The following is a 23,968-nucleotide window of genomic DNA, read 5'->3' on the forward strand; positions in this document are numbered from 1 at the left end:
GCCTATCAGTGATTGACTGGATAAAGAATGTGGCACAGGCCAGGCGCGGTGGCTCAAGCCTGTAATCTCAGCACTTTGGGAGGCTGAGACGGGCGGATCATGAGGTCAGGAGATCAAGACCATCCTGGCTAACACAGTGAAACACCGTCTCTACTAAAAAATACAAAAAACTAGCCGGGCGAGGTGGCGGGCGCCTGTAGTCCTAGCTACTCGGGAGGCTGAGGCAGGAGAATGGCGTAAACCTGGGAGGCGGAGCTTGCAGTGAGCTGAGATCCGGCCACTGCACTCCAGCCTGGGCCACAGAGCGAGACTCTGTCTCAAAAAAAAAAAAAAAAAAAAAAAAAAGAATGTGGCACATATACACCATGGAATACTGTGCAGCCATAAAAAAGAATGAGATCGTGTCCTTTCCAGGGACATGGATGAAGCGGGAAGCCATCATTCTCGGCAAACTAACACAGGAACAGAAAACCAAACATTGTATGTTCTCACTCATAAGTGGAAGTTGAACAATAACAAATGGACACAGGGAGGGGAACAGCACATACCAGGGCCTGTTGGGGGCCTGGGGGCAAGGGGAGGGAGAGCATTGAGACAAATACCTAATGCATGCAAAGCTTAAAACCTAGGTGACAGGTTGATAGGTACCCAAACCGCCATGGCACATGTATACATACCTGTGTAACAAACCTGCACATTCTGCACAGGTATCCTGGAACTTAAAGTAAAAAATAAATAAATAAATAAATATTTTAAAATGGCAAGTATGCTGCTGTTTGGTTAGCAAAAAATAAAATAAATTAAATGACAAATAGAACAGCTGTCCGTGAATCCTTGGACAGTCCCTGTCCTTTGACCCTTTCCCTTGAAGTCAGGAATACAACGTTCCCCTCTGCTTCTTGGAAGGGTCTGAGCCCTGTAGACAGGAGTGATAATTGGCTGTTGTGGTAGTAGAAGAAATTAAAGCCCTTCAGAAGTAGGGGAAGATTCTCTTTTCATCTCTTTTTGAAAGAATGTGGGGACTTGGGTGGAAAGTTCCCCAGGGTTCCTTGATATTTTGGTGCTTTGATATCTAGAGGAATAAAAGAGCAATTAATTGCTATAAATGGCCTGTTCCTGTAGGGTTAGTCTGATGGTGGAGGGGGTGGCAGTGGTGGGTGACAGCTCTTCTATCCCAGGGCCATTGCTGGTTAAAGGGACACAGAGAACAGAGAGTCAGAGGTTTACAGCGATGTCTGACTTTAGGGGAGGCTTTTGAAATCCCGCTTTCTATGGAAACCACATCTTCCTCAGCACCTTGGGTCATCGAGCAACTTTCTTTTCAGCATTCATTGAAGACAGTGGTTTCCAAGCTGTCATTGGCCCCGCACTTCTCTCAGAACTGGTTTCTCGATGTGTTCTCTGGCAACCTTTCCCCCACTACAAGGCTGACAGCTGAGAGCCCTGTGGTTGTAGAAGAGTGGTTAGTAAAAGTGGGTGTAAAAGCACCCACTTTTTAATTTTTTTGAGATGGAGTCTCATACTGTTGCCCAGGCTGGAGTGCAGTGGCGTGATGTCAGCTCACTGCAACCTCTGCCTCCCGGGTTCAACCGATTGTCCTGCCTCAGCCTCCCGAGTAGCCGGGATTACAGGTGCCCGCCACCACACCCGGCTAATTTTTTGTATTTTTAGTAGATACAGGGTTTCACTGTGTTGGCCAGGCTGGTCTCGAACGCCTGACCTTGTGATCCACCTGTCTCGGCCTCCCAAAGTGCTGGGATTACAGGCGTGAGCCACCATGCCTGGCAAAAGTACCCATTTTTTACAGAACATGTGGTTGTCTACCACATTAATATATAATCACAGACCTGTGCCCTCACCTTTCATTGGGATGATTGATATGTGCCTCGGAGATGCGAGGCACTGCGTCTTGCACCCCAGCAGAGCAGGTGGCACAGCTGGAGCGGGTGGGTAAGGCTCCCATTGCCCCTCATAGCCTCCTGCTTCTCCTGTGTCTCCGCCCCCTCAGCAGTCCATGCTCCTGCTCCATTAACCTGTGCAGGTGACCTGAACGATGAGCCCGTGTGTGGGAGGCAGAAGAAAAGAAGGCAGTGTTCTCAGATTCCTGCCAGAGGTGTACTGGGGGCATGTAGACATGCAGCTAGGCTGTAGGTCTGCGAACAAGCTGCAACTGTGCTTTTCGTGTGTGTTTCTAGCATGTGTCTGTGTTCGTTGATGTTTATGTACACAACTGTAGGTGTTCAAGCACACAGACACATATATATGCACTGAGCATAGAGGCTGCGGGGTGCTGAGCTACCTGTGCCTTGCTTGTCATGTTAGATTTGGTAGGTGGGGCATTCTCTCGTGCAGGTGCGGGACTTGGGCATCAGCTGTCCTGGAGTGATGCATTCTGGTCCACAGTGTCTCTGAACACAGCGTCTCAATCAGACTTGGTGACTAAGCCAAGGGGAGCAGGGTGTGTGGTGTTGAGCGGACTGACCTGCTTCGGCCGGAAATGCCAGGCCAGCTGAGCTGCCGTCAGCACCTTATTTATCCCAGAGGCGTGGGTACGGGTTTCCTGGGCTTGCCAGACACACAGGTATTTCGGGACCACGGCAAAGCCCGGCTCCACGAGCTTCCCGCCAGCAGTTGTGCATCCTCAGCGTGGGGCGTGTGCTCCAGACCAAGCCCTGGCAGCTGCCTGGGCCCTCCTGACTCCTCCCATGACCCGTGTTCTGTGTTTCCGCAGGGCGGCACCTTCCTACTTCTGCCCGGCCACAGCCCTCCCCTCACAGTTGAGCACCTGTTTGCCTGAAGTCAATTTCCAGAAGCAGGTAAGGCCCCCCGGGGAAGGACTCTGTAATGTGGCCATATGGTAGTGTGGGGTGGGGGGTGAGGAGTTGTCTTGGACACCAGGCTCCAGGGCTGATCATGAAGTTAGCTCATCTGTTACCTTTCACCATGAGCCCTAATGGTGCTCATTTCTCCAGATGTGTTGGTTCTTCTGGAGAATGTTAGGGTGCTGCTGATTTCTTTTAGGCTAAGACATGTGCAGATTCTGGATAATATTTCATAGAGGAACCACCAATTCTGTGGCGTTGTATTTTTTGCAATGTAAACATCATGAAAATGTAAATTGTATGTTTTTAAATGTATTAGAATCTATCGCAGTGTGTTTTAAAATGGACAAAACAAAAGATGAGTGCAGGGGCTGGAGGCAGCTCGTGTGCCTGAGGGAGCAGCTTTGCTGCCTGGCCTTGCCTGAGCTGACTTGACATCTTCCTAGCAGGTGCAAGACCACCCTGGGTATAAGTGGATATTCTAACATAGATAAATGTGGATGTTCAACAGCATTAGCTTCCAGTTTAAAAATAAAAAGGAGTGCAGGTGGCTGTGTTTGTATTCAGGGCCACTCGTGCCTGTCAAAGTGAGGCCAGGTTTCAAAGCTCTTTATTAGAATGAGCTGCATTTCCCAGACAGAGACCCATACAGGGAGCCACAGCCGTCTAGCCTCCAACTGCCACATGTGACTTTCAGCAGTCTTGTTCTCCAGGTTCCTCTTGTACTACGTCCTAATTCTTCTAAAGTGAGATCAACTGCTTAAAAGCTGGAGATTACATGGTGGTCGAGATTAGGTCCCTGCAAAGGCTGGGAAGGAGTGTGGTATCTGAGCGTGCCTCTTACAGATGCCCTTGGGTGTCTCCCTGAGAATGTGGTGTGGCCTGTGAAGCCAAGGCCAGTTCTCCTGTTGTGTGTACCTTTCACAGTGGTCGGGAGCCACTTCCTCACCATCCTTTCCTGACCAGCCAAGCTTCCTTCAACAGAGAGGCAGCTCCAAACCGTGTGTGTGTGTGTGTGTGTGTGTGTGTGTGTAGCAGGAGTGTGTCTCTATCTAAATTGAAGATATGTACCTTAATGTCTCTTCATTGTGTTTGCCCCAATCAGATGTCATTTTCTGGGATGGCACCCACTTTTTGCAGAATGTGTGGTTGTCTACTACATAATATAACCACAGACCTGTCCCCTCACCATTAATTTGGATAGTTAATACTTGCTTGTTGTTTCTTTTCTGTTTTATTGTTTTTGTTTTTGTTTTTTGAGACAGAGTCTCACTCTGTCGCTCAGGCTGGAGTGCAATGGCGTGATCTTGGCTCCAGGCAACTTCCGCCTCCCAGGTTCAAGCGATTCTCCTGCCTCAGCCTCCAAGTAGCTGGGATTACAGGCGCCTGCCACCATGCCCAGCTAATTTTTTGTAGAGACTGGATTTCACCATGTTGGCCAGGCTAGTCTCAAACTCTTAACCTCAGGTGATCTGCCCGCCTCGGCCTCCCAAAGTGCTAGGATTATAGGCGTGAGCCACTGTGCCTGGCCTGTTTCTTTTCATTTTCCTTTTTTTGGCTCACCTCTGACTTGGGCAGCTAACAGAAATTTTCTTAGGATTTGGAGTGGAAGCTGCCCCATTTTAGACGCTGGAATGTTTATGGGAATAGCCAAGAAACCATAATTGAGAACCATCATTACTTTGGTTCTCACGTTCAAGGACTGGATGAATAATTAGTGTGTCTAATTTAGTTGCAGTTTTAGTTTATGTAATTTAAACATAGTCTAATGGAGACCAGTTTTTGATCCCTGCAGGGGAAAATAAGATTTCTCAAGTGAAATGAACCTGATGCTTGTCAGAATTGTGATAAAAATTTAATAGCACGTTTGCTTGTATAGGTGACAGAGACATACTTTAATATACTCATAGCATACCATGACTGAAATGTCTATATTGTTTGGGTTGATTATGATTTATTATCTCCAATTACGAGTTTGCTCCACACTGACACCCTTACTGCAGATGAGGAGAGAATTATGTAAGCCAGTCACGGTGTTTCTGTTTGGGTTGGAACGGGAAGGTTGGGAACATGTGCTCCTGGCTGCGTTTCTGCTTCAGATCCAGCCCTGAGTGTGCCCTCTTGTTAGGCAGCAGGGCGGAATCAGCTCAAACTAGAGCTGGAAGAATTCTCCATGACCACACTTTTTAGAAAAGACAAGTCAAGGGTCTTCTCTGAAGCAAGAAGAACTGTCTCTTCCAGGGAAGTGAATTGAAGCAGGAGTAACCTGGCTCCAAAATGCAGGCACCAGTGACACCACAGGCCCATAGCTGGGCAGCCCAAGCCCGAGGAATCCCAGCGTGAGGCGCTGCACCAGCCGGGAAGACGGGGCGGCACCTATCAGTGCAAGCTGTTCATAGATAGCTTGTTGGAGAGGGCAACATTCTGTAAAGCTGGCCCCATGGAGGTGGTCTGTGATGGAAGCAGTCTGATATGGAACTGACGCTCCTCTGGGAAGCACCTACTGTGTACCCGGACCACTGGCTCCTGTGTGGATGTGGCAGCAAAAACCAGACACCAATCCTTACCTGGGCAGGGCTGGCTCTCTGAATGAACAAATAGCTCTCTGGGACCCGGGGCTGGAGTGTGGTTTGTGATAGTAGGATTGGAATAGGGAGAGCCAGAGCAGGAGTGATCTGCTTCCCACATTGGCTAAAGACTGGTGGGCTTATTAAACCGCGTGGTCTGGAGCCCTGGGAGAACCTGCTGGGAGTGGGGAGGAAGCAATGCTGGTGCTTTTGTGTGTGGCGACACCTAGTGGCCAGCTCCTTGTATTTCACCCTGTCTCTCACCAGGAGAGAGCAAATGAAAACTAGCCCTTAGGCACAGGACAGAATTGGAAGGTTTTACTCCTGGAAGTCCTAACTCCCAGCTCAAAGGCTTTCTGGAGCATTTCAGATGTTCTTTGGAGAACACGATAGCCCAAGGCACACTACTTTGGAAGTGTGAGTCCTTTGTAAAAGCTAAATTTGGTTATGGGAGACTGGGTTAGGTACTTTGGTCTGTTAACACAATGACATTTGGGCCTAGATGGGTGTGGATATTGCAGAGTGGGAGAAGCTCAGACACCATAGGCTGTCTCACTATATTCCATTTAGCTAAGCGGACAGTATTTATTAAGTGCCTGCCAAGTGCTAGGCTCCCAGACGACAGGAGTGAGCACAGCAGAGGGGGCCCTGGCCTTGCAGTAGGCAGGGGAGAGAGACAATAAGCAAGTTCTCCAACAGGGCACTTTCAGAAAATCAGGACAGGCGGGCATGGTGGCTCATGCCTGTTAATTCCAATATTTTCGGAGGCCGAGGCAGGAGGATTGCTTGAGGCCGGGAGTTTGAGACCAACCTGGCTGGGCAACATAGCAAGACCTCTACAAAAAAATTTAAAAGTGGCAGGGTGTTGTGGCGTGCTCCTGTGATCCCAGCTACTTAGGAGACTGAGGCAGGAGGATCGCTTGAGCCCAGAAGTTCAGGGCTGCAGTGAGTTCTGATCGTACCACTGTACTCCTGGGCACCAGAGCAACTGTCAGGGAAGCTTCCCTAGGAAGGTGCCTTTACACCAAGACACAGGATGGAAAGAAGCCAGTTCCTGGCTAAGGGGACACCCAGTACAAAGGCTGCCAGAGGGAAGGAGCTTCTCAGCATGTTCTAGAATGGCCGAGCGCCAGGAAGGCAGAGCAAGGGGAAGAGGAAGAAGAGGCAGGCTGGGGAGGGAGGCAGGGCTGACAGCGGAGCCCTCGCAGGGTCCTGGCAAGGATTGTGAAATGCATTCTAAGGTAGGTTTAAGTAGGGAGTGATGTCATCTGTTTTGGGGAGGATGAGGTGGGAGGATCACTTGAGCCCAGGAGTTTGAGACCAGCCTGGGCAACATAGCAAGACTTTTTCTACAGAAAAAAATTTTTTATTTTTTATTTATTTTTATTTTTTATTTTTTTTTTTTGAGATGGGGTCTCGCTCTGTCGCCCAGGCTGGAGTGCAGTGGCGCGATCTCGGCTCACTGCAAGCTCCGCCTCCCGGGTTCACGCCATTCTCCTGCCTCAGCCTCCCAAGTAGCTGGGACTACAGGCGCCCACAACCGCGCCCGGCTAATTTTTTGTATTTTTAGTAGAGACGGGGTTTCACCGTGGTCTCGATCTCCTGACCTTGTGATCCGCCCGCCTCGGCCTCCCAAAGTGCTGGGATTACAGGCGTGAGCCACCGCGCCCGGCAGAAAAAAATTTTTTAAATGAGCCAAGCGTGGTGATGTGCACCTGTGATCCTAGCTACTCAGGAGGCTGAGTTGGGAGGATTGCTAAAGCCCAGCAGGTCGATGCTGCAGTGAGCTATGATCACGCCACTGCACTCCAGTCTGGGCGACAGAGGGAGACCCTGTGTCAAAAAAAAAAAAAAAAAAAAAAATCATAAGATCATTCTGGCTGTTGTGTAGAGAAAAGGACAAGAAATGAAGTGGGGGGATCATGAGGAGGTCACATAGTAACCCAGATCCAGGTGGCCACTGGGGAAGAGGTGGAGACCACATCATCATCCACACCCAGGTTCGGGGTACAAGGTTCACCCCATGAGGCTGTGTAGAGCCCAGCTCCAGACCCGCAGTGCTCCACATCTAGTGAAGTGAAAGGAAGTGAGAATGGGTCAGTGTGAGGAGTCATGCCCCAGAACAGAGCTTCCCTGCTCAGCTGCACAGGAAGTTACGGCCTTCCCCACGCGGGGGTGCACCCGGGCCCTGGGGAGTGGCTGGGGGTCCCTCTCATCAGAGACCACTCCTGGGGCAGTTTACTCCTCTTTCCTAGCTCCCAGTTATCACTTAGGCTGTTTTCTGAGCCCAGGAGGAGGTGGAAGAGGAGCAAACATCAGAGTAAGAGAGTCTGTGCTATAGGGATTTAGCAGAAGTTGCTGGAAAGAGACCTGTGCCACATCAAGCATGCAGCTGCTATTAGCTTATTGTGTGCACTTCTAGGGCGAGGGCCCCATTAGCTGATGGGGAATGAGCAGTTGACAAGTACCTACAGGGAGGCTGCTGCCCAGGCTCTGGCACATTGCTGAGGCTGCCCTCTGCACAGAGAGCCACCCTGCCTGGGAAAGCCCATTGGTCCAGGGCTTGCTGGGCCTGGAGGGACGGATGGTGCGAGGAGTGTTCTTGGCCCTCCAGCTTGGTTCCGTGGTTCCCCGAGCGCAGTTCCTTGGCACCAGGGCTGATAAGGCTCCACCCCAGCAGCTGCTGTGTTATTTCTGACTCATCCAGGAGTTACCAGTGTGTAACCCAAGCCCCTCCATACCCAGCTTCCTCTCCTCCAGCTCCTCTTGCAGGGAGGGGGCTCTGGACATCTCTCCTGGGGCTTTCTACAGGTTAGGTCCCTGCTGCATGTGGACACGCTGCTGGCCTTCCCAGCTGCCTGCAGGAGCTACCCTCTGACAGGTGGGGTGGGTTTGTGAGGGCTGAGGTAGCAAGCCCTACAGCCCTGGGCCACTGTCTTTCCATCAAGGGACCTCTTGGAGTCCAGCCCAGGAGCCACAACCCTGGCCTCTTAAACTTGTCAGGGGCTTTTGCCTAGGGAGCCGTCTCAGTGTTTGGGGGCTGGGCAATGATCGCACGGTTTCTTGAGCCAAAGACCCTAACCAGCTGCCTCTGATCCCATCACTTTTTTGCCCCTTATGGAAGTTGCTTCTTCTGAAAACCTGGAACATTTGGGGCTTCATGCACCACGTGTCTTAGGGCTTATAGCAGGAGCTTTGCTCTGGGGTGACTGGCAGGCAGAAATAACCAGCAGTTCAGTCATCTCAGTTTCCCTGGACCCAGCAGCTCCATGCACAGAGGAAGCAGGCAGGCCAGCCCCTGCAGCGCGTGCTGGAGAACAGAGGTGCTCAGTCCAGCTGGCTGGGATCAGCGTGGGTGAGGGAGGAACCCTGTACCTCGCCACCTGTCCCATGCTCCCAGAACGGAGACTGCGGGTGGAAAGGGGCTCCTGGGAGGAGTGAGGGTCACTAGCAGGTGTCAGTGTCCCAGTATGTCACATCCTGATCTCTTCCCTTTTGATGCTATTGCTTGCTCTGCAGGAGTCCCCAGAGCCGGGCAGGGGGATGAACCGCGAGGGAGCTCCCGGGAAGAGTCCGGAGGAGATGTACATTCAGCAGAAGGTCCGAGTGCTGCTCATGCTGCGGAAGATGGGATCAAACGTGAGTGCCTGCGAGATGTCAGGCAGTGGGCCCCCAGGGAGGGGCTCCCAGGGAGGGGCCCTGCTGGGCTGCTGGGGGGCGGAGCCACTGCAGCTGCCTCCTGCCGAGCCAGGAGCCACGGGCTGAGGAGGGGCCGCTGGGCCTATGGCTTGGCTCTAGGGCTGCTTCCGGCCCCCCAGGCACAGAGCCTAGCTCTTCGAGTTCTAGGGGCACTGCTGGGCAGTCTGCCCACCCCCATGCCGGGTTGGGGCCAGACAGGTGAGAGCCTCAAGGCCCTGACCTTCTTTTTCTCCCCCTCGCAACCCCGAAAGTCTTCTCTCCCAGGGGGCAGCTCAGGGACAACTTGGCAGGACAGGAGCTGAGACGGCAGCAGGCATGCGGGTACAGGGGCATTTCTCAAAAAGAGTGGAGGGACATGGAATCGCCCCTCAGCCTTCTGGGCAGGACCTATGTCTTCCACTGACCTGTACTAGACCATACCCTAATCTCAGATTCAGTCTGAGTGGCAAGGCCTTTGGACCCCTGGACCAAGTTTAAGCAGGGTGGGAGGGGGGTGTGCCGGCCCTGAAAGCAAAGGGGTCAAATCTCAGGAATAGAGGCCCGAGAAGCAAAGGAGGATGCACCATCCAGGAACCAAGCAGGCCTGGGCGGTGCCTCTAGGGGTGCAGGTGCCTTTCAGGGAACAGGTGCATGCTGCCCCTCACCACAGCTCTCTCCTGCAGCTGACAGCCAGCGAGGAGGAGTTCCTGCGCACCTATGCAGGGGTGGTCAACAGCCAGCTCAGCCAGCTGCCTCCGCACTCCATTGATCAGGGTGAGTCGGCGGCAGAGGGGCTGGGGCAGTGGCTTCCCTTAGAAAGTGTAGCTCCAGCCCTCTTTGATGGGTGATCCATGAGACCCAGGACTGCCTAGGAGGGGCTACAGCTCCCTCCACCCACAGAGCTGAGCCAGGGAGCCTCCGGAGCCTCCCACCTGATCCCATCTCCTTCCTCAGGTGGGAGCCAAAGACTCTACCAGACAAATGGCAGGAAGAGGCAGGAAATGGAGATGTTTGGGTGCCCTATAACTGCAGAGACTGCTTATTGCATTTCCTTAACCTTTGGCCTGACCCCTGCCCACCCAGCACCCTGTCCAGGAGAGAGAAACTGCCCTTGTGTGCTGGGACAATGCTGTCACTGTTGTCCTGAGCACATTGTAGGTGGTGTGGTCCTGGCTGTGGCCAGAAGGAATGCGCCAAAGGCCTGATGTCTCTGTGCACCTGAGGGAGTTCTATCTTTTTTGGGTGACCTCAACCAATCAGCATGGTAGCAGGCAGGGTGTGAGTTGTGTAGCAAGCACCATCGCTTCATTCTATTGTCGGTAGCTACAATTTGTATTATTAATGCTTCCACTTAACAGGCAAGGAAACTGGGATTTGGGAGCAGTAAGTCACTTGGCCATGCAGCTAGCTGGTTACTGGGAGTCCCAGGATGTGCACCTGTGCCTGAGGAGCGCTTCGATGTCTGCCATCTTGCCCATGACCCACATGGCTACTGGACAGCTCCATGTCCCTTGGCTGCTTAGCAAGGTTCTTCTTCTCTAAAAGGCTTATCATGACATGGAGGCCCAGGATTCTGACCAGCATCTCCATAGAGTCCTTTCCTTTTATTATCTTTTTTTTTTTTTTTTTTTTTTGAGACGGAGTCTCGCTCTGTCGCCCAGGGTGGAGTGCAGTGGCGCGATCTCAGCTCACTGCAAGCTCCGCCTCCCGGGTTCACGCCATTCTCCTGCCTCAGCCTCCTGAGTAGCTGGGACTACAGGCGCCCGCCACCTCGCCCAGCTAGTTTTTTGTATTTTTTAGTAGAGACGGGGTTTCACTGTGTTAGCCAGGATGGTCTCGATCTCCTGACCTCGTGATCCGCCCGTCTCGGCCTCCCAAAGTGCTGGGATTACAGGCTTGAGCCACCGCGCCCAGCCTATTCTCTTTATGCTTTGTTGGAATGACTGGCCATGAAATATTGCAACCTGTGGCATGTCCAGACACGAGCGGGCGCCCAGAAGCAGAGTGCTGACGGCTGCGTTTGCTGTGCTATGAAGCTGGCATGCGGGGCCTGACCTAGATCACCAGCCAACCCTTGTTTTCCTGGATATCTTAGGGCTCTGCCCTGGCACACGGGCCTGTTCCCAAGCGCCAATGCTGGGTGTGACCTGGCTTGTGCACCCAACTCAGCAGAAACTCAGCAGAAGCTCAGGGAGCTGGGTGTGTCTGCCCAGGTGTGCCTCCTGGATCATGCAGCAGCCTGTTCTGTGTGGCGCTGGCTCCCGCCCCATCCTGGGATCTCTTGGGTGAGGTCTCTTTTCTTCCAGGGCTAATCTGGGTTTCTAGCATGGCCCCCTCTACCCTGGCTTCTGACTCATGTCAACCTGAAACCTTCAGGCTTCTGAGTCCCTGGGGACTCACCTTCCTTCCCACCTGGTCTTGGTCACTGAGTTAACCTGAATTTGAGCTGGGATGGTAAGAAAGCCTCCAGTTGAATACTCTTGGGAAAAAATCAAAATAAGAGACATCAAAATGTAGGATCATATGTCAGTATAAAAAGCAGCAATAGGCCAAGTGCCGTGGCTCATGCCTGTAATCCCAGCACTTTGGGAGGCCAAGGTGGGTGGATCATCTGAGGTCAGGAGTTCGAGACCAGCCTGGCCAGCATGGTGAAACCCCATCTATACTAAAAATACAAAATTTAGCTGGGCATAGTAGCATGCACCTGTAATTCCAGCTACTTGGGAGGCTAAGGCAGGAGAATCACTTGAACCTGGGAGGCAGAGGCTGCAGTGCGCCAAGATCTCACTACTGCATGTCCAGCCTGGGCAACAGAGCAAGACTCCATCTCAAAAAAAAAAAAGGCCGGGCACGGTGGCTCAAGCCTGTAATCCCAGCACCTTGGGAGGCCGAGATGGGCGGATCACGAGGTCAGGAGATCGAGACCATCCTGGCTAACACGGTGAAACCCCGTCTCTACTAAGAAATACAAAAAATAGCCGGGCGAGGAGGCTGAGGCCGGAGAATGGCGTGAACCCGGGAGGCGGAGCTTGCAGTGAGCTGAGATCCGGCCACTGCACTCCAGCTTGGGCGACAGAGCGAGACTCCGTCTCAAAAAAAAAAAAAAAAAAAAAAAAAAAAAAGCCAGGCATCGTGGCGGGTGCCTGTGGTCCCAGCTGCTCAGGAGGCTGAGGCAGGAGGATGGCCATGAACCCAGGAGACGGAGCTTGCAGTGAGCTGAGATCATGCCACTGCACTCCAGCCTGGACGACAGAGCAAGACTCTGTCTCAAACAACAATAAAAAATTGTTAGGGGGATAGGACTATATAAGAAACTAACTTTCTGAGTCACACATTTTTGTAAAACAGATATTTTAACATTGTACATTTGTTTCTTTGTCATAAGGGAAAGTTAAAATATTTTAGGATAACTCTTTATCTTGCCTACCTGAACCAACAGTTGAGAATAAAAATGAACTCTGCCAAATTGTTGAGGAAAGTCAGTGACCCCACTTAGCTGTTGACCTTGCCCTGAAACTGCTGAGCAGTCGGAGCAAGCCGGCAGCTGTGACCAACTGTGTGGGCTGTGGAGTCTGGGCCCTTCGGGGTGGTTGGTGTCCACAGCTACTTCTTTCTCTGGAGAGAGGGCTCCTGGAGCTGAAGCTGGAGCCAGGGAGGACCCCAGGGAATTGTTGGGGAATAGGTGGTGGGAGTCATTCCCTGCTGCTGGGGCGCCCCTACCTCTGACCTGGCTGCTGGGGCCTGAGCCACACAGGAGACCTGAGTTGCAGGAGGCTCTGAGAATTCTGTGGACTGGGAGTGGAGAGGGGAGGGGTCAGCTATGCCTGGAAGCGTTTCACAAGCATAGTATTTTCTTTGCGAGCCTAACGACAACACAAACACACACAATAATAACAACAGAACTGCAGTCAACCCATTCCCATAGTGAACTTACCATGTGAGGGCAGGACCCTGCATCTCTGCCTGCGCCATGTGGCCAAATGAATCTCTGTTAAAATCTCACCTGCCAACCTTTTCCATCGCAGAGCCAATCTCAGCTGATGCTGCAGGGTCCTGCTGTCAGAGGCGGAGACACTGCTTAGGTGGCAGAAGTCCTGGATTGTTGTCTCCAGGGATTGGGGCAGGATGCAGGGGCCAGAGCAGGGTGCAGGGACTGCCATGATGGACTCCAAAGGCCTGGAGCCTGCAGATAATAGCCTGCTGCGCACCTCCTGCCCACTAGGTGGCGCTGTCTCTCAGCAAATGCTCCAGGCTGCTCTAAGTGTTCCCTGAGCCAGAGGAGACTCCATGTCCCCGGGGACTCCCCTAGCAGGGGGTCTGAGGCAGACCCTCCAACGGACAGCACCCGACATTGGTCCTGAGGGTCTGGCCACCACCTTTAGCCCTGCACATGCTTCCCTTCCAGGGCTGCAGGGGTCTCGTACCTAGGGCACTGCTCCTTTCCTTGAGGCCCAGGGAGGGGGCCATAGGCACCCCTTTACCCCCCACTCTTCGATTCTTTCCTCAGTCACATTTGTTGAGTATCTGTGGGGAGCCAGGCAGGTGCTGGAGACCCTGGGGGTGGGGGCCTACCCTTAAGGCCTCACCAGTGGTTCCAGCAGAGGCCCCAGTGGCCCGCCAGTTCCCAGCCTGCCTGGCCTCTGCTGGGCTGAGACCACCAATGACAGCCTCCTTTCCCTCCCTTGTCCTTCACGTCACCCCCACCAGCTGTTTTCCACTCCCTTCCCTCAGTCACACTGGCATCCTCCAAGGTTGCCTCCTCTCTTCTCCGTGTCCCACACGCACTCCTGTGACCTCAACCGACAGCATGGTCAGCTGACTGTTGGCCAGCATCACCACAACCACCCATGCCCAGCCAACGTGGATTTTCCACCTGTGCTCTGCCCTGACCAATGCCCAGCAAGTATGCAGCACCTGAGGACTCAGCCTGGACTCCTGTCTTCCCCAGGAACCTGATTGATTACTGAGTCCATCCTAAGGCTCCTCGGACCTGCTTCATTCTCTCCCTCTCCTTTCGAGCCCCCTCTTGGACTGAGCCCGTATTCACTCTTGTCTCACTGCTTCAGATCACTCCTATCTGGCATCTCGACTTGTCATCTTGCCCCCTCAGGTCTGCCCTCTACCCCCAGACAACTGGAGAGACTTTTGGAGGCTTAGAGTGACATTAGTGGGTCTCTACTCAACCTGTTTTTTTTTTTTTTTTTTGAGAAGGTGTTTTGCTCTGTCGCCCAGGCTGGAGTGCAGTGGCGGAATCTCAGCTCACTGCACCCCCCACCTTCCCAGTTCAAGTGATTCTCCTGTCTCAGCCTCTCGAGTAGCTGGGGTTACAGGCGCCTACCACCATACTCAGTGAATTAGAGATGGAGTTTCACCATGTTGCCCGGGCTGGTCTCAAACTCCTGACCTCCGATGATCCACACACCTTGGCCTCCCAAAGTGCTGGGATTATAGGCAGGAGCCGCCATGCCTGGCCTCCACCCGATTTAAAATCATTCGGTGGCTCCCCACTGCCTTGAAGATAAAATCCAGCCCCTTTAGCTTGGCGAGCAAGACCTGACCTCACACTGTAAAGGGCCATAGTGAATGGCCGTGTTCATGCCTTTCTGCCACTGCATTTGCCTCTTGGCCACCAGGAACCAGCCTACATCCCCACCTTGCTCCCCTGCCCCCTGCAGCCTGGGCCAGGCCCTCCTGTCACATGTGCATGCACCTCAGCTGTGCTGCACCCACACTGTCTCCTAATCCATCTATTGACCAGACTCTGAGCTCCTTGAGCTTGGAACTGTGGCTTCTGTCTTATTATTTGTGGGGGTGGGACCACTAAGCCCCTAGTCATGCTTGGACAAATAAATGAACTAGGTTCTAGTCCCCAAGGGTGTCTAAGCAGACCTGGCAACCAGGGGAACTCGGCTTTGAACCAGAAGAAGTCAATACTTCTCAGGAAGGTTGCCCAGCTGGGAAGGGGCAGCTGCAGGAATGGGGAGGGCCAGAGCTTCCCGAAGCAGGCCCTGTGGAGTGCTGAGTCCAGGCCTCTCTCATGGCCAGTGTGGCTCCCTCTAACGGCTAATGATTCTTTTTTCCCAGTTATAGAATTGTGCATAGTCATTGTAAAAAACTGGGGAATGAGAGAAAGAGCCGAAAAGTTTGAAACATTGAATCCTACTACATGGCCATAATCTCTCTTACCCTTTGTTAAGTTTCCTGTCATTCTTTCACAAACATGCATACATCGGTAGCACAAGGAAGGCCAGGACCATAAACATTTTAATACCTTAATACCCCCCCCTTTTTTTTTTTTTGTGATAGAGTCTTGCTCTGTCACCCAGGCTGGAGTGCAGTGGCGCAGTCTCAGCTCACTGCAAACTCCACCTCCCGAGTTCACACCATTCTCCTGCCTCAGCCTCCCGAGTAGCTGGGACTACAGGTGCCCGCCATCACGCCTAGCTAATTTTTTTTTTTTTTTTTTTTTTTTTTAGTAGAGACGGGGTTTCACCTTGTTAACCAGGATGGTCTCCATCTCCTGACCTCATGATCCACCCACCTCAACCTCCCAAAGTGCTGGGATTATAGGCATGAGCCACTGCACCCAGCTTTAATACCCATTTTTAACATGCATTTTTTACTATATTTTGCTGTGCTCTTAAATAATTTCCAAGAAAACTTTTTTTTTTCTTTTTTTTTTTGAGATGGAGTCTTACTCTGTCACCCAGGCTGGAGTGCAGTGTTGCTATCTTGGCTCACTGCAACCTTAGCCTCACAGGTTCAAGCAATTATCTTGCCTCAGCCTCCCAAGTAACTGGGATTACAGGCGCATGCCACCATGCCCAGCTATTTTTTGTGTATTTAGTAGGGATGGGGTTTCATCATGTTGGCCAGGCTGGTTTCAAACTCCTGACCTCACGTGATCTGCCTGCCTTGGCCTCCCAAGGTGCTGGGATTATAGGCATGAGCTACTGCACCCAGCCCGGTCACATGCTTTTTTAAGCAGGACGGTGTTTACTTGAGGAACAGGGATGATTTGGGCGGTTAGGTATTTCAGAAAGGGGCAGAACAAACAGGGAACACCTTCTGCTGCATTTTTACCCTGGGCCCTCCACCTATGGGTGCCTTCCGATATGCTGGTTCCCTGAAAGCTCTGGGTCTGTTCTTGCCTCAGTGCCGCACTAGGGTGGTGCCCAGCAAGTACAGTTCCAGGCCTCTGATGGCTCTTTGAAAAGGCCACCATGGCCAGTCACCTGTAGAACTGTCATCCTCCTACAGTGCCTCAGAATAGGCCCTTGTCCAGCCAGGCACGGTGGCTCATGCCTGTAATCTCAGCACTTTGGGAGGCCGAGGCGGGCAGATCACAAGGTCAGGAGATTGAGACCATCCTGGCTAACATGGCTAACGTGGTGAAACTCCGTCTCTACTAAAAATACAAAAAATTAGCCAGGCGTGGTGGCGGGCGCCTGTAGTCCCAGCTACTCGGGAGACTGAGGCAGGAGAATGGTGTGAACCCGGGAGGTGGGGCTTGCAGTGAGCCGAGATTGCACCACTGCACTCCAGCCTGGGTGACAGAGCCAGACTCTGTCTCGAAAAAAAAAAAAAGAATAGGCCCTTGTTGAGGTGTTGCTGAGAGGGACACTGCCTAGACTTGGCTCATTTTGTCACGGAAGCTCCTTGTTTTTTCTCTGCCTGGGGACCTCTTGGGGCCATGCCCTGGTCTGCTGCTGCCCTTGTTGTCTCTGGGAGCTGTGTGCTGGCACGGGGGCTCCCAGGCTCGTTCTGCCTCCACCTGATCACGCTCTTTCTCCAAGAGACTTTCCAGGGAAGGTTCCCCCAGCTGCGGCCAGCCAGGCTTTCCCCTTTGGAAGCTGAGGCTGCTGGTTCAGGGTCTGCTGCCAGAGAGCCTAAACTAGGTCAGTTGGCTTGAGGGTTACACTGGGAACCTTGTTAAAATATCTGTGGTCACGGGTAGATCAGCAGAAACCAGGCTGTGAGCAAACAGCTTCTCCTTTCATAGAATGGCATAAGGGAGGCAGCTCTCTGCTCCCTTGACCCCCTCAGCGGCCCTGCCCTGTTTTAGGGGTGGTGACCTGATCTCCATCATACAGCTCAGTGTGGAAAGTTCTTCCTGGAATCCCCCTCAACAGCCTTCTAGCCTCTGTTCTTTCACTTCCTTCATGAAGCCCTCTCTGACCCCTTCCAAGTCAGCATGTGCCCTGGAGCTCCATGCCAGTCTTACTTACGTCGGGAGCCCCTCAGGGCCAGGGTCTGGGCCGTGTTCACCATCACACACGAGTCCCCCGTCCCGCCTCTGGGGCAGTGTAGGTGTCTGCTGGATGGATGCCTGGACTGCGCCTTCCAGGGCCAGGCTGCTCGAGCAGCTCCTCCCTGGGGGCAGCCGGCTGGGCCCCTCCTTTGCACCAGCCCGGTGCTGTGCAGGTGATCTGCTGGGCTTTCTGGGTCCCCTGTCTCCCCGAGTGTGGCTTGGAGGCTTCTCCCAGGGGCTCCAGGCAGTAACAGATGCTGCACCGAAATTACAGTCAGGCCCAGGGAGAATTCTAGTCTATGGGATGGGAAGCTAATCTTTTTTAACTTTAATCAACACTTACATGAGAATTACCTGTAACCTAATAACAGAATTGAACCCAAAATCACCTATATATTGAATTGAACAGAAATCAGCCAGGAGGGTTTGGTGTATAAGTTGTGTCACTGAAAAAGGGGGGGAAAGAATCCCGAGAAAAGCGAGGAATGTGCTGAAGTGCAGGGCCAGCCGCTTACTCAGCACCTGGCTGCGGCTCCAGAGAGGGTCGCTTTGACCCCATCACCCAGCGTCATGGGTTCTGTTGTTTAGAACTGAAAACAGACGCCCGAATGGCCTCAGAGAAGTCCTTGTGTGACTCTACACTTCCCCCATCGAGCCTCAGTAAGAGGCGGGCCCTGTCAGAGAGGGGCATTGAGGGCTGCTCCATCCAACGGCTGGACAGTTCCGCTCACATCAGGCCACAGTTGCTGTGTGCTAGGCACGGTGCCACCCCACAGCACTCCCTGTGACCTCCTGGACCAGCAGAGCAGACGGGCGTGTGAACTGATGCATAAAGGGCTTTGGGCTGAGGGAGGGGAGACCACCTAGGAAGCCATAGAGAAGAGGTGCTGTTTGTATGGGGCCTTGGAGAATGCATGCGGATGTACATGTAGAGAAACTGGTGGGAAGGATGCTACAGGATTCTCCTCCAGAATGCTGGGCAAGAAGGCATGACAGCTTGGGGTTGGGCGGAGGTCAGGGGACAGTCTGTAGCACTGAGTTCTCAGAGCATGCTCTACACATTTGCACACCTCAATCACTGAGGGTGCTTGTTAAAATGCAGACTCCTGGGCCCTGCCATAGCCCCAGAATGCCTGCCAGATGAGCCTGGGAATCTGCATTTTATGCAAACTCCCAAGGTGATTCCATTCTGATGCCCACTAAAATTTGAGAATATGCAAGGATGGGGCAGGCACGGTGGCACATGCCTGTAATCCCAACACTTTGGGAGGCTGAGGTAGGAGATCACTCGAGTCCAGGAGTTTGAGACCAGCCTGGGCAACATAGTGAGACCCTGTCTCTATTGAAGGTGTATATATAAAAGAAAAAGAAAAAAAGGAGAGAGGATATGTCAGGGTTTTAGGTGAAGAACTGGTCATCTCTGTCCCTTCTTGGCAATCAAAGCTTCCTGGTCTATGAGAGTTTATATTTTGGGGAACCAAGGAATTCGAATAAAGGGAATGACCACCTTACCTGGGAGGACATATCACAAAGGTCATGTGTGTGTCAGGCTCAGCAGGGATGGGAGGGTGGGAACACAGTGAGATGGATTTTGAGGAGCACGTCTGGGATTAGAACAGAGCAGGGATAGAGCCCCAAGAGCAACCCTGCGGGATGTCATTTATGATGCTTTATGCTGTGGATGTTATCCTGTGGCTAGTTAGATTGCGGATAGATTCATCACGTTTTGCAGATGAGTAAACTGAGGCTAGATGTGCAGGGACTTCCCCCTGGGATACACAATTAGTCAGAGTCAGACCCAGGCTGGGTATCAGCTCCAGGGTCTTGGTACTGGGGTGCCACAAGGGATCCAAGCCTGGGAGGGCCTTTAGCTGCCTCCTGAGCTCTTGTTGGCTGTTCCACGAGGCCTGGCGTCTCTGCTGGGAGCTGGCTCAGCAGCTCAGCGACTCGGTGCACATCCACACAGCACTGGCTGCTGCAGTGCCACCGCCCAGCAGCCTCCTGTGCCCGTGATGGTTGTCAGCCTGGAGCCCAGGAGGCCCCCCTGAGCCTGGTGCTGCTTTGGCTGCTAAGGCCCTGGTGGATCAGTGACCGCCGTCCCCATAGCAACCCGAGTGTCAAGCTGTCTCTGGGTAAAAGTCATCCCCTGGGGACTTGGGGGCATCAGAGCTGAGATGTATAGAGCACCCAGCTCACAGCCCCAAGCTGCTGAAAACAGCACATGCCACCAGCAGGTCTTGCTTTGTCTGGGAGGAGGCCCAGTCCAGGTTGGTGCCTAAGTTGTGTCCCCTTCAGAAATGCTTCCCTTTGGAGGAGCGTCTGGGTCCTGTTTTTCCAGGTAGCTTTTCCCTAGAGCTGGTGGTTTAGCCACTGCTGTTTTGGATAGCCAGGTAGCAGATGCTAGTTGGTATTAATAGCAAGATTAATGAGCTCATGGGAGGAGGAAAAGGTACCACAACCAAAAACCATATGGTCAGAGAAGGGGATGAGACACAGAGTGGGCGTTGTCCTGGACACTTGGGAGCATGTGGTCGCATTCCCTCTCAGCCTGGTCTGCCGTATGTGTCAAGGATGGGCCCTGGGCTTGCCAGGTGGCATTCCCTGGACAGCTGTGAAGCACTTAGCCAAAGTTAGCTCCCTCTGCTGATGGCGACTCACAAAGGGAGCTCCCCGCATCAGCCCTGAGAATTTGCAGACCCTGAAGATTTCAGGTTACATTTCTGAGTTTTCACACCCCACATTTTTACCCTCTTTAGGAAGGAGTAAGGCTCCTGAGGAGTTCAGGAGGCCTCCAGATACCTGACCCCAGAATGTCTGACACTGTCCGGGGAAGTTCTGGCCAGCAAGGAAGGGGGTGGTGAGGATTTCAGTAGTGGTCTTGCAGGATGGTGTGGCAGAAGCTCCCTGTCCCCAAGGCACATGGTTGTGGGGAGCTGGGCCTGGGAGAATCCTGATTCTTTTTTTTTTTTTTTTTTTTTTTGAGAGATGAAGTCTTGCTCTGGTGCTCATGCCAGAATGCAGAATGCAGTGGCACGATCTCGGCTCACTGCAACCTCCGCCTCCCAGGTTCAAGTGACTCTCCTGCCTCAGCTTCCCAAGTAGCTGGTACTACAGGCTTATACCACCATGCCCAGCTAACTTTTTTTTTTTTTTTTTGAGACGGAATCTCGCTCTGTGCCCAGGCTGGAGTGCAGTGACCGGATCTCAGCTCACTGCAAGCTCCGCCTCCCGGGTTCCCGCCATTCTCCTGCCTCAGCTTCCCGAGTAGCTGGGACTGCAGGCGCCCGCCACCTCGCCCGGCTAGTTTTTTGTATTTCTTAGTAGAGACGGGGTTTCACCGTGTTAGCCAGGATGGTCTCGATCTCCTGACCTCGTGATCCGCCCGTCTCAGCCTCCCAAAGTGCTGGGATTACAGGCTTGAGCCACCGCGCCCGGCCTAACTTTTGTATTTTTTTAGTGGAGACGGGGTTTCATCATGTTGGCCAGGCTGGTCTTGAACTCCTGACCTCAGGTGATCCACCTGCCTCGGCCTCTTAAAGTGCTGGGATTACAGGCGTGAGCCACCACACCCGGCCTAGAATCCTAGTTCTCAGTTGGGTGATGCAGGAATGTCCATCTGTGACTGAAGTCCCCCTTTTTCTCCAGGGACATTGTACAGGGCTGTGCCCTGCCTGATCTACGGAGCCTGCAGGGCCTGCGGCCTTTGGGAATTTAGCCAGGCTTTTTTGTGCCCTCAATTTTGGAGGAAGGACTTGTGCTCGGGTCTGTTTTCTTTCTCCTTGGCCACCTCTGAGCACCTGTGCTGAGTTGGACTTTGCAGGATCCTGGATCTGGAGAAGTTCTGCAGGGTAGGAGGTCAGCTTGTCCCTCCCACACCTGGATGCTTTGGTGAAATGAAGGCAGGACCGAGCCCTCCTCTTGGCTGTGAAAGCAGACCCCACCATGTTGGATAGTCCAGGGAGGCACAGTGAAGGTGGAAACAGGGTCCACAGATCAGGATCACAGGCCTTTGTCTACTACATTTCACCCACGTGGCCTGGGAATGGCTTGTTTCCAAGTTTGCAAATTAGGAGCTAGTGCAGCACTAGGCTCCGCCAAGATTTCCCCAACCAGGTCTGTGAAATGCCCTTGCTCCGTGGATTGGCCTTGGGGCTTTAGCATCTCCATGTTCCTCTTTTTCATCCACTATTGCTGACCCAGCTATAATCCTGCAGGGCCAATAGGAGCCTGCCCTGGCAGTTCAGGAAATGCATCGAGCTGCCCAGTATATTCAGGAAAGGACCTTTGAAGGACTTCAGCTTAAGAGTCTCAAATAGCAAGAGTGATTCTCAGCAGACTTTGGGAGTTGTCAGAGGCCCCCAGGAGGCTTTCTCCAAAAGCCTGAGTGAGCCAGGCCAGGCCTAGGGTGAGTGTTGGCGGGAGCAGAGCTGGTTCCAGCATGCTGGTGGGAGTTCGTCCTGAGCTCCCATTGTCTCTCTCCCACCCCCGGTTAGGGGCCAGCTTCCCTTTTCTAAGCTCCTGCATATTTGTCATTTTTTCTCCCCAGTCAATTGACTGGGCTCCACTAAAGGGGCAAAGCTGGCATTGAGCATGGGATGGGAGGGCCTGCTGGATGCCCTGCCCTGGTTTGGAAAGCTACGCCCTTCCCAGTGTCCTGGCCCTGGTTTCCAGGGCAGGTGAGCCAGGGGACTAGTGAAGTGTCTGGCAGGGCAGTAGGCAGAGATAGGGAACAGGGCTCCGGGGAGATAGGAAGTGGGGACCAGGTAGGGGCAGGGGGCCAGGGCCAGGGCTCTTAGGTTGACACTCTGGGTTCCATGTTGAATTATCTCCAAGGTGTCCCTGGGCTGCTTTGGTGGTGTTTTTAAGCCCTGGTTCGTAGTTCCATTCTGATGGAACTAAGACGCTAGGAGGCCAGATGAGCCTTAGTGCTCTGGGTAACTGGAGAGGTCCGTGGTTTCCTTTCTCCTTCTAGGGTGAAGTCATGGGCTTTGGAGTCTGGATCTGGGTCTTCTCTCTGCCTCCGATTCACTGAGTTGCTTTGTCTCTCTGAGTTTCAGGTTCCTCATCTATAAAGATTTATCCTGTGTCCCAGGTACTTGCCCAGATACTGTAACTATGTCAGTGAACAAAACCAAGTCCCTGATCACATGAGGTGTATGTGCCAGTGGAGAAAGGAAGGTCAGCTCAATATAGAGCTCTGTGAATAGCACTGAGGGTGCCAAAGACCTCATTCACCTGAGGGATTGAGACACAAGGGTCATTTTAGAAGTTGTGTTCAGGGAGGGCCTCTATGAAGTGCAAGAACCATGAGATAAACTTGGAGAAGAGCATCAAGGCAACGAAGCGGCAGGTGCAAAGGCCCTGGGGTGCAAGGACTTGTGGTTGAAGTACAGCCAGGGGCCCATGTAGCTGGCGCAGTGAGTGGTGAGAGGTGTGTTGTAAAGGGAGGTGAAGTGGCCATCAGAGACCAGTGTGTGTGGGTCCTGCAGGCCACAGTGAGGAGATGGGCATTGGCCTTGAGTATGACGAGCAGTCTTGCAGTAGAAGCTTCTGGAGGGTTTTGAGCAAAGGCATGGTAGGAGCTGACTTAGGTTTCTAACAACTTCTCCCTGGCTGTTATGTGGAGACTGGACCATCAGGGACTAGCGAGAGGAGGTCAAGGCAAGCGGGGATTCAGGAGTCCACCCACCCCGGACCAGGGGGTGGTGGCAGAAGTGATGATGTACTCAGCATCTACCTTGTAAGTAGAGAAGTGGAGTCAATGGGATTTGCTGATGCATTGTGTGTGGAGTGTATGTGACAGAGGAATTGGGAAGACCCCAGGACTTCTGACCTGAGCAACAGGAAGGTGGAGGTGCCGTCAGCTGAGATGGGAGAGACTGTGGAGCAGGCTTGGCAGCTGCACCACCTAACACTCCCACCAGCAATGGATGAGGGTTCCAGTTGCTCCACAACCTGGCCAACACTTGTTCTCAGCTGTCTTTTTGATTCTAGTAGATGTGAAATGGTTTATCATTATGGTTTTGGGTTTTTTTTGTTGTTGTTTTTGAGACGGAATCTTGGTCTGTTGCCCAGACTAGAGTGCAGTGGCGTGCTCTCAGCTCACTGTGACCTCCACCTCCCGGGTTCAAGAGATTCTCCTGCCTCATCTCCTGAGTAGCAGGGACTACAGGAGCACACCACCATATCTGGCTAATTTTTGTATTTCTAGTAGAGACGGGGTTTCACCATGTTGGATAGGCTGGTCTCAAACTCCTGACCTCAGGTGATCTACCTGCCCTGGCCTCCCAAAGTGCAGAGATTACAGGCGTGAGCCACTGTGCCTGGCTTTTTTTTTTTTTTTTTTTTGAGACAGAGTCTCACTCTGTCACCCAGGCTGGAGTGCAGTGGCGTAATCTTGGCTCACTGCAACCTCCACCTCTTGGGTTCAAGCAATTCTTCTGTCTCTGCCTCTTAAGTAGCTGGAATTACAGCCACATGCCACTACGCCTGGCCAATTTCTGTATTTTCAGTAGAGACGAGGTTTCATGATGTTGGCCAGGCTGGTCTCAAACTCCTGACCTCAGGTGATCCAACCACCTTGGCCTCCCAAAGTGCTGGGATTACAGGCGTGAGCCACTGTGCCCGGCCTTGCTTTTTTTTTTTTTTTT

The 23,968-nt window shown here is 52.7% G+C and overlaps 1 protein-coding gene across 3 annotated transcripts in view; it reads left to right on the top strand.

Annotated features, from left to right (window-relative positions):
• Positions 1 to 23,968, top strand: part of LOC105478949 (catenin beta interacting protein 1) — a 65,400-nt gene that overhangs the window by 30,977 nt on the left and 10,455 nt on the right. For 2 of the 3 annotated variants that reach the window (XM_011736704.3, XM_071101143.1), the window contains exons 2-4: positions 2,732 to 2,816; positions 8,909 to 9,028; positions 9,751 to 9,841. In XM_011736704.3, the coding sequence (XP_011735006.1) occupies positions 8,933 to 9,028; positions 9,751 to 9,841 (187 nt within the window). In that variant the 5' untranslated portion in view covers positions 2,732 to 2,816; positions 8,909 to 8,932. Of the gene's footprint in view, positions 1 to 2,562; positions 2,582 to 2,731; positions 2,817 to 8,908; positions 9,029 to 9,750; positions 9,842 to 23,968 lie in introns of those variants that run through there. The other variant, XM_011736708.3, reaches the window with a different exon arrangement.

Source organism: Macaca nemestrina, chromosome 1, assembly GCF_043159975.1.
Source record: "Macaca nemestrina isolate mMacNem1 chromosome 1, mMacNem.hap1, whole genome shotgun sequence".
In the NCBI taxonomy this organism is placed as follows: domain Eukaryota; kingdom Metazoa; phylum Chordata; class Mammalia; order Primates; family Cercopithecidae; genus Macaca; species Macaca nemestrina.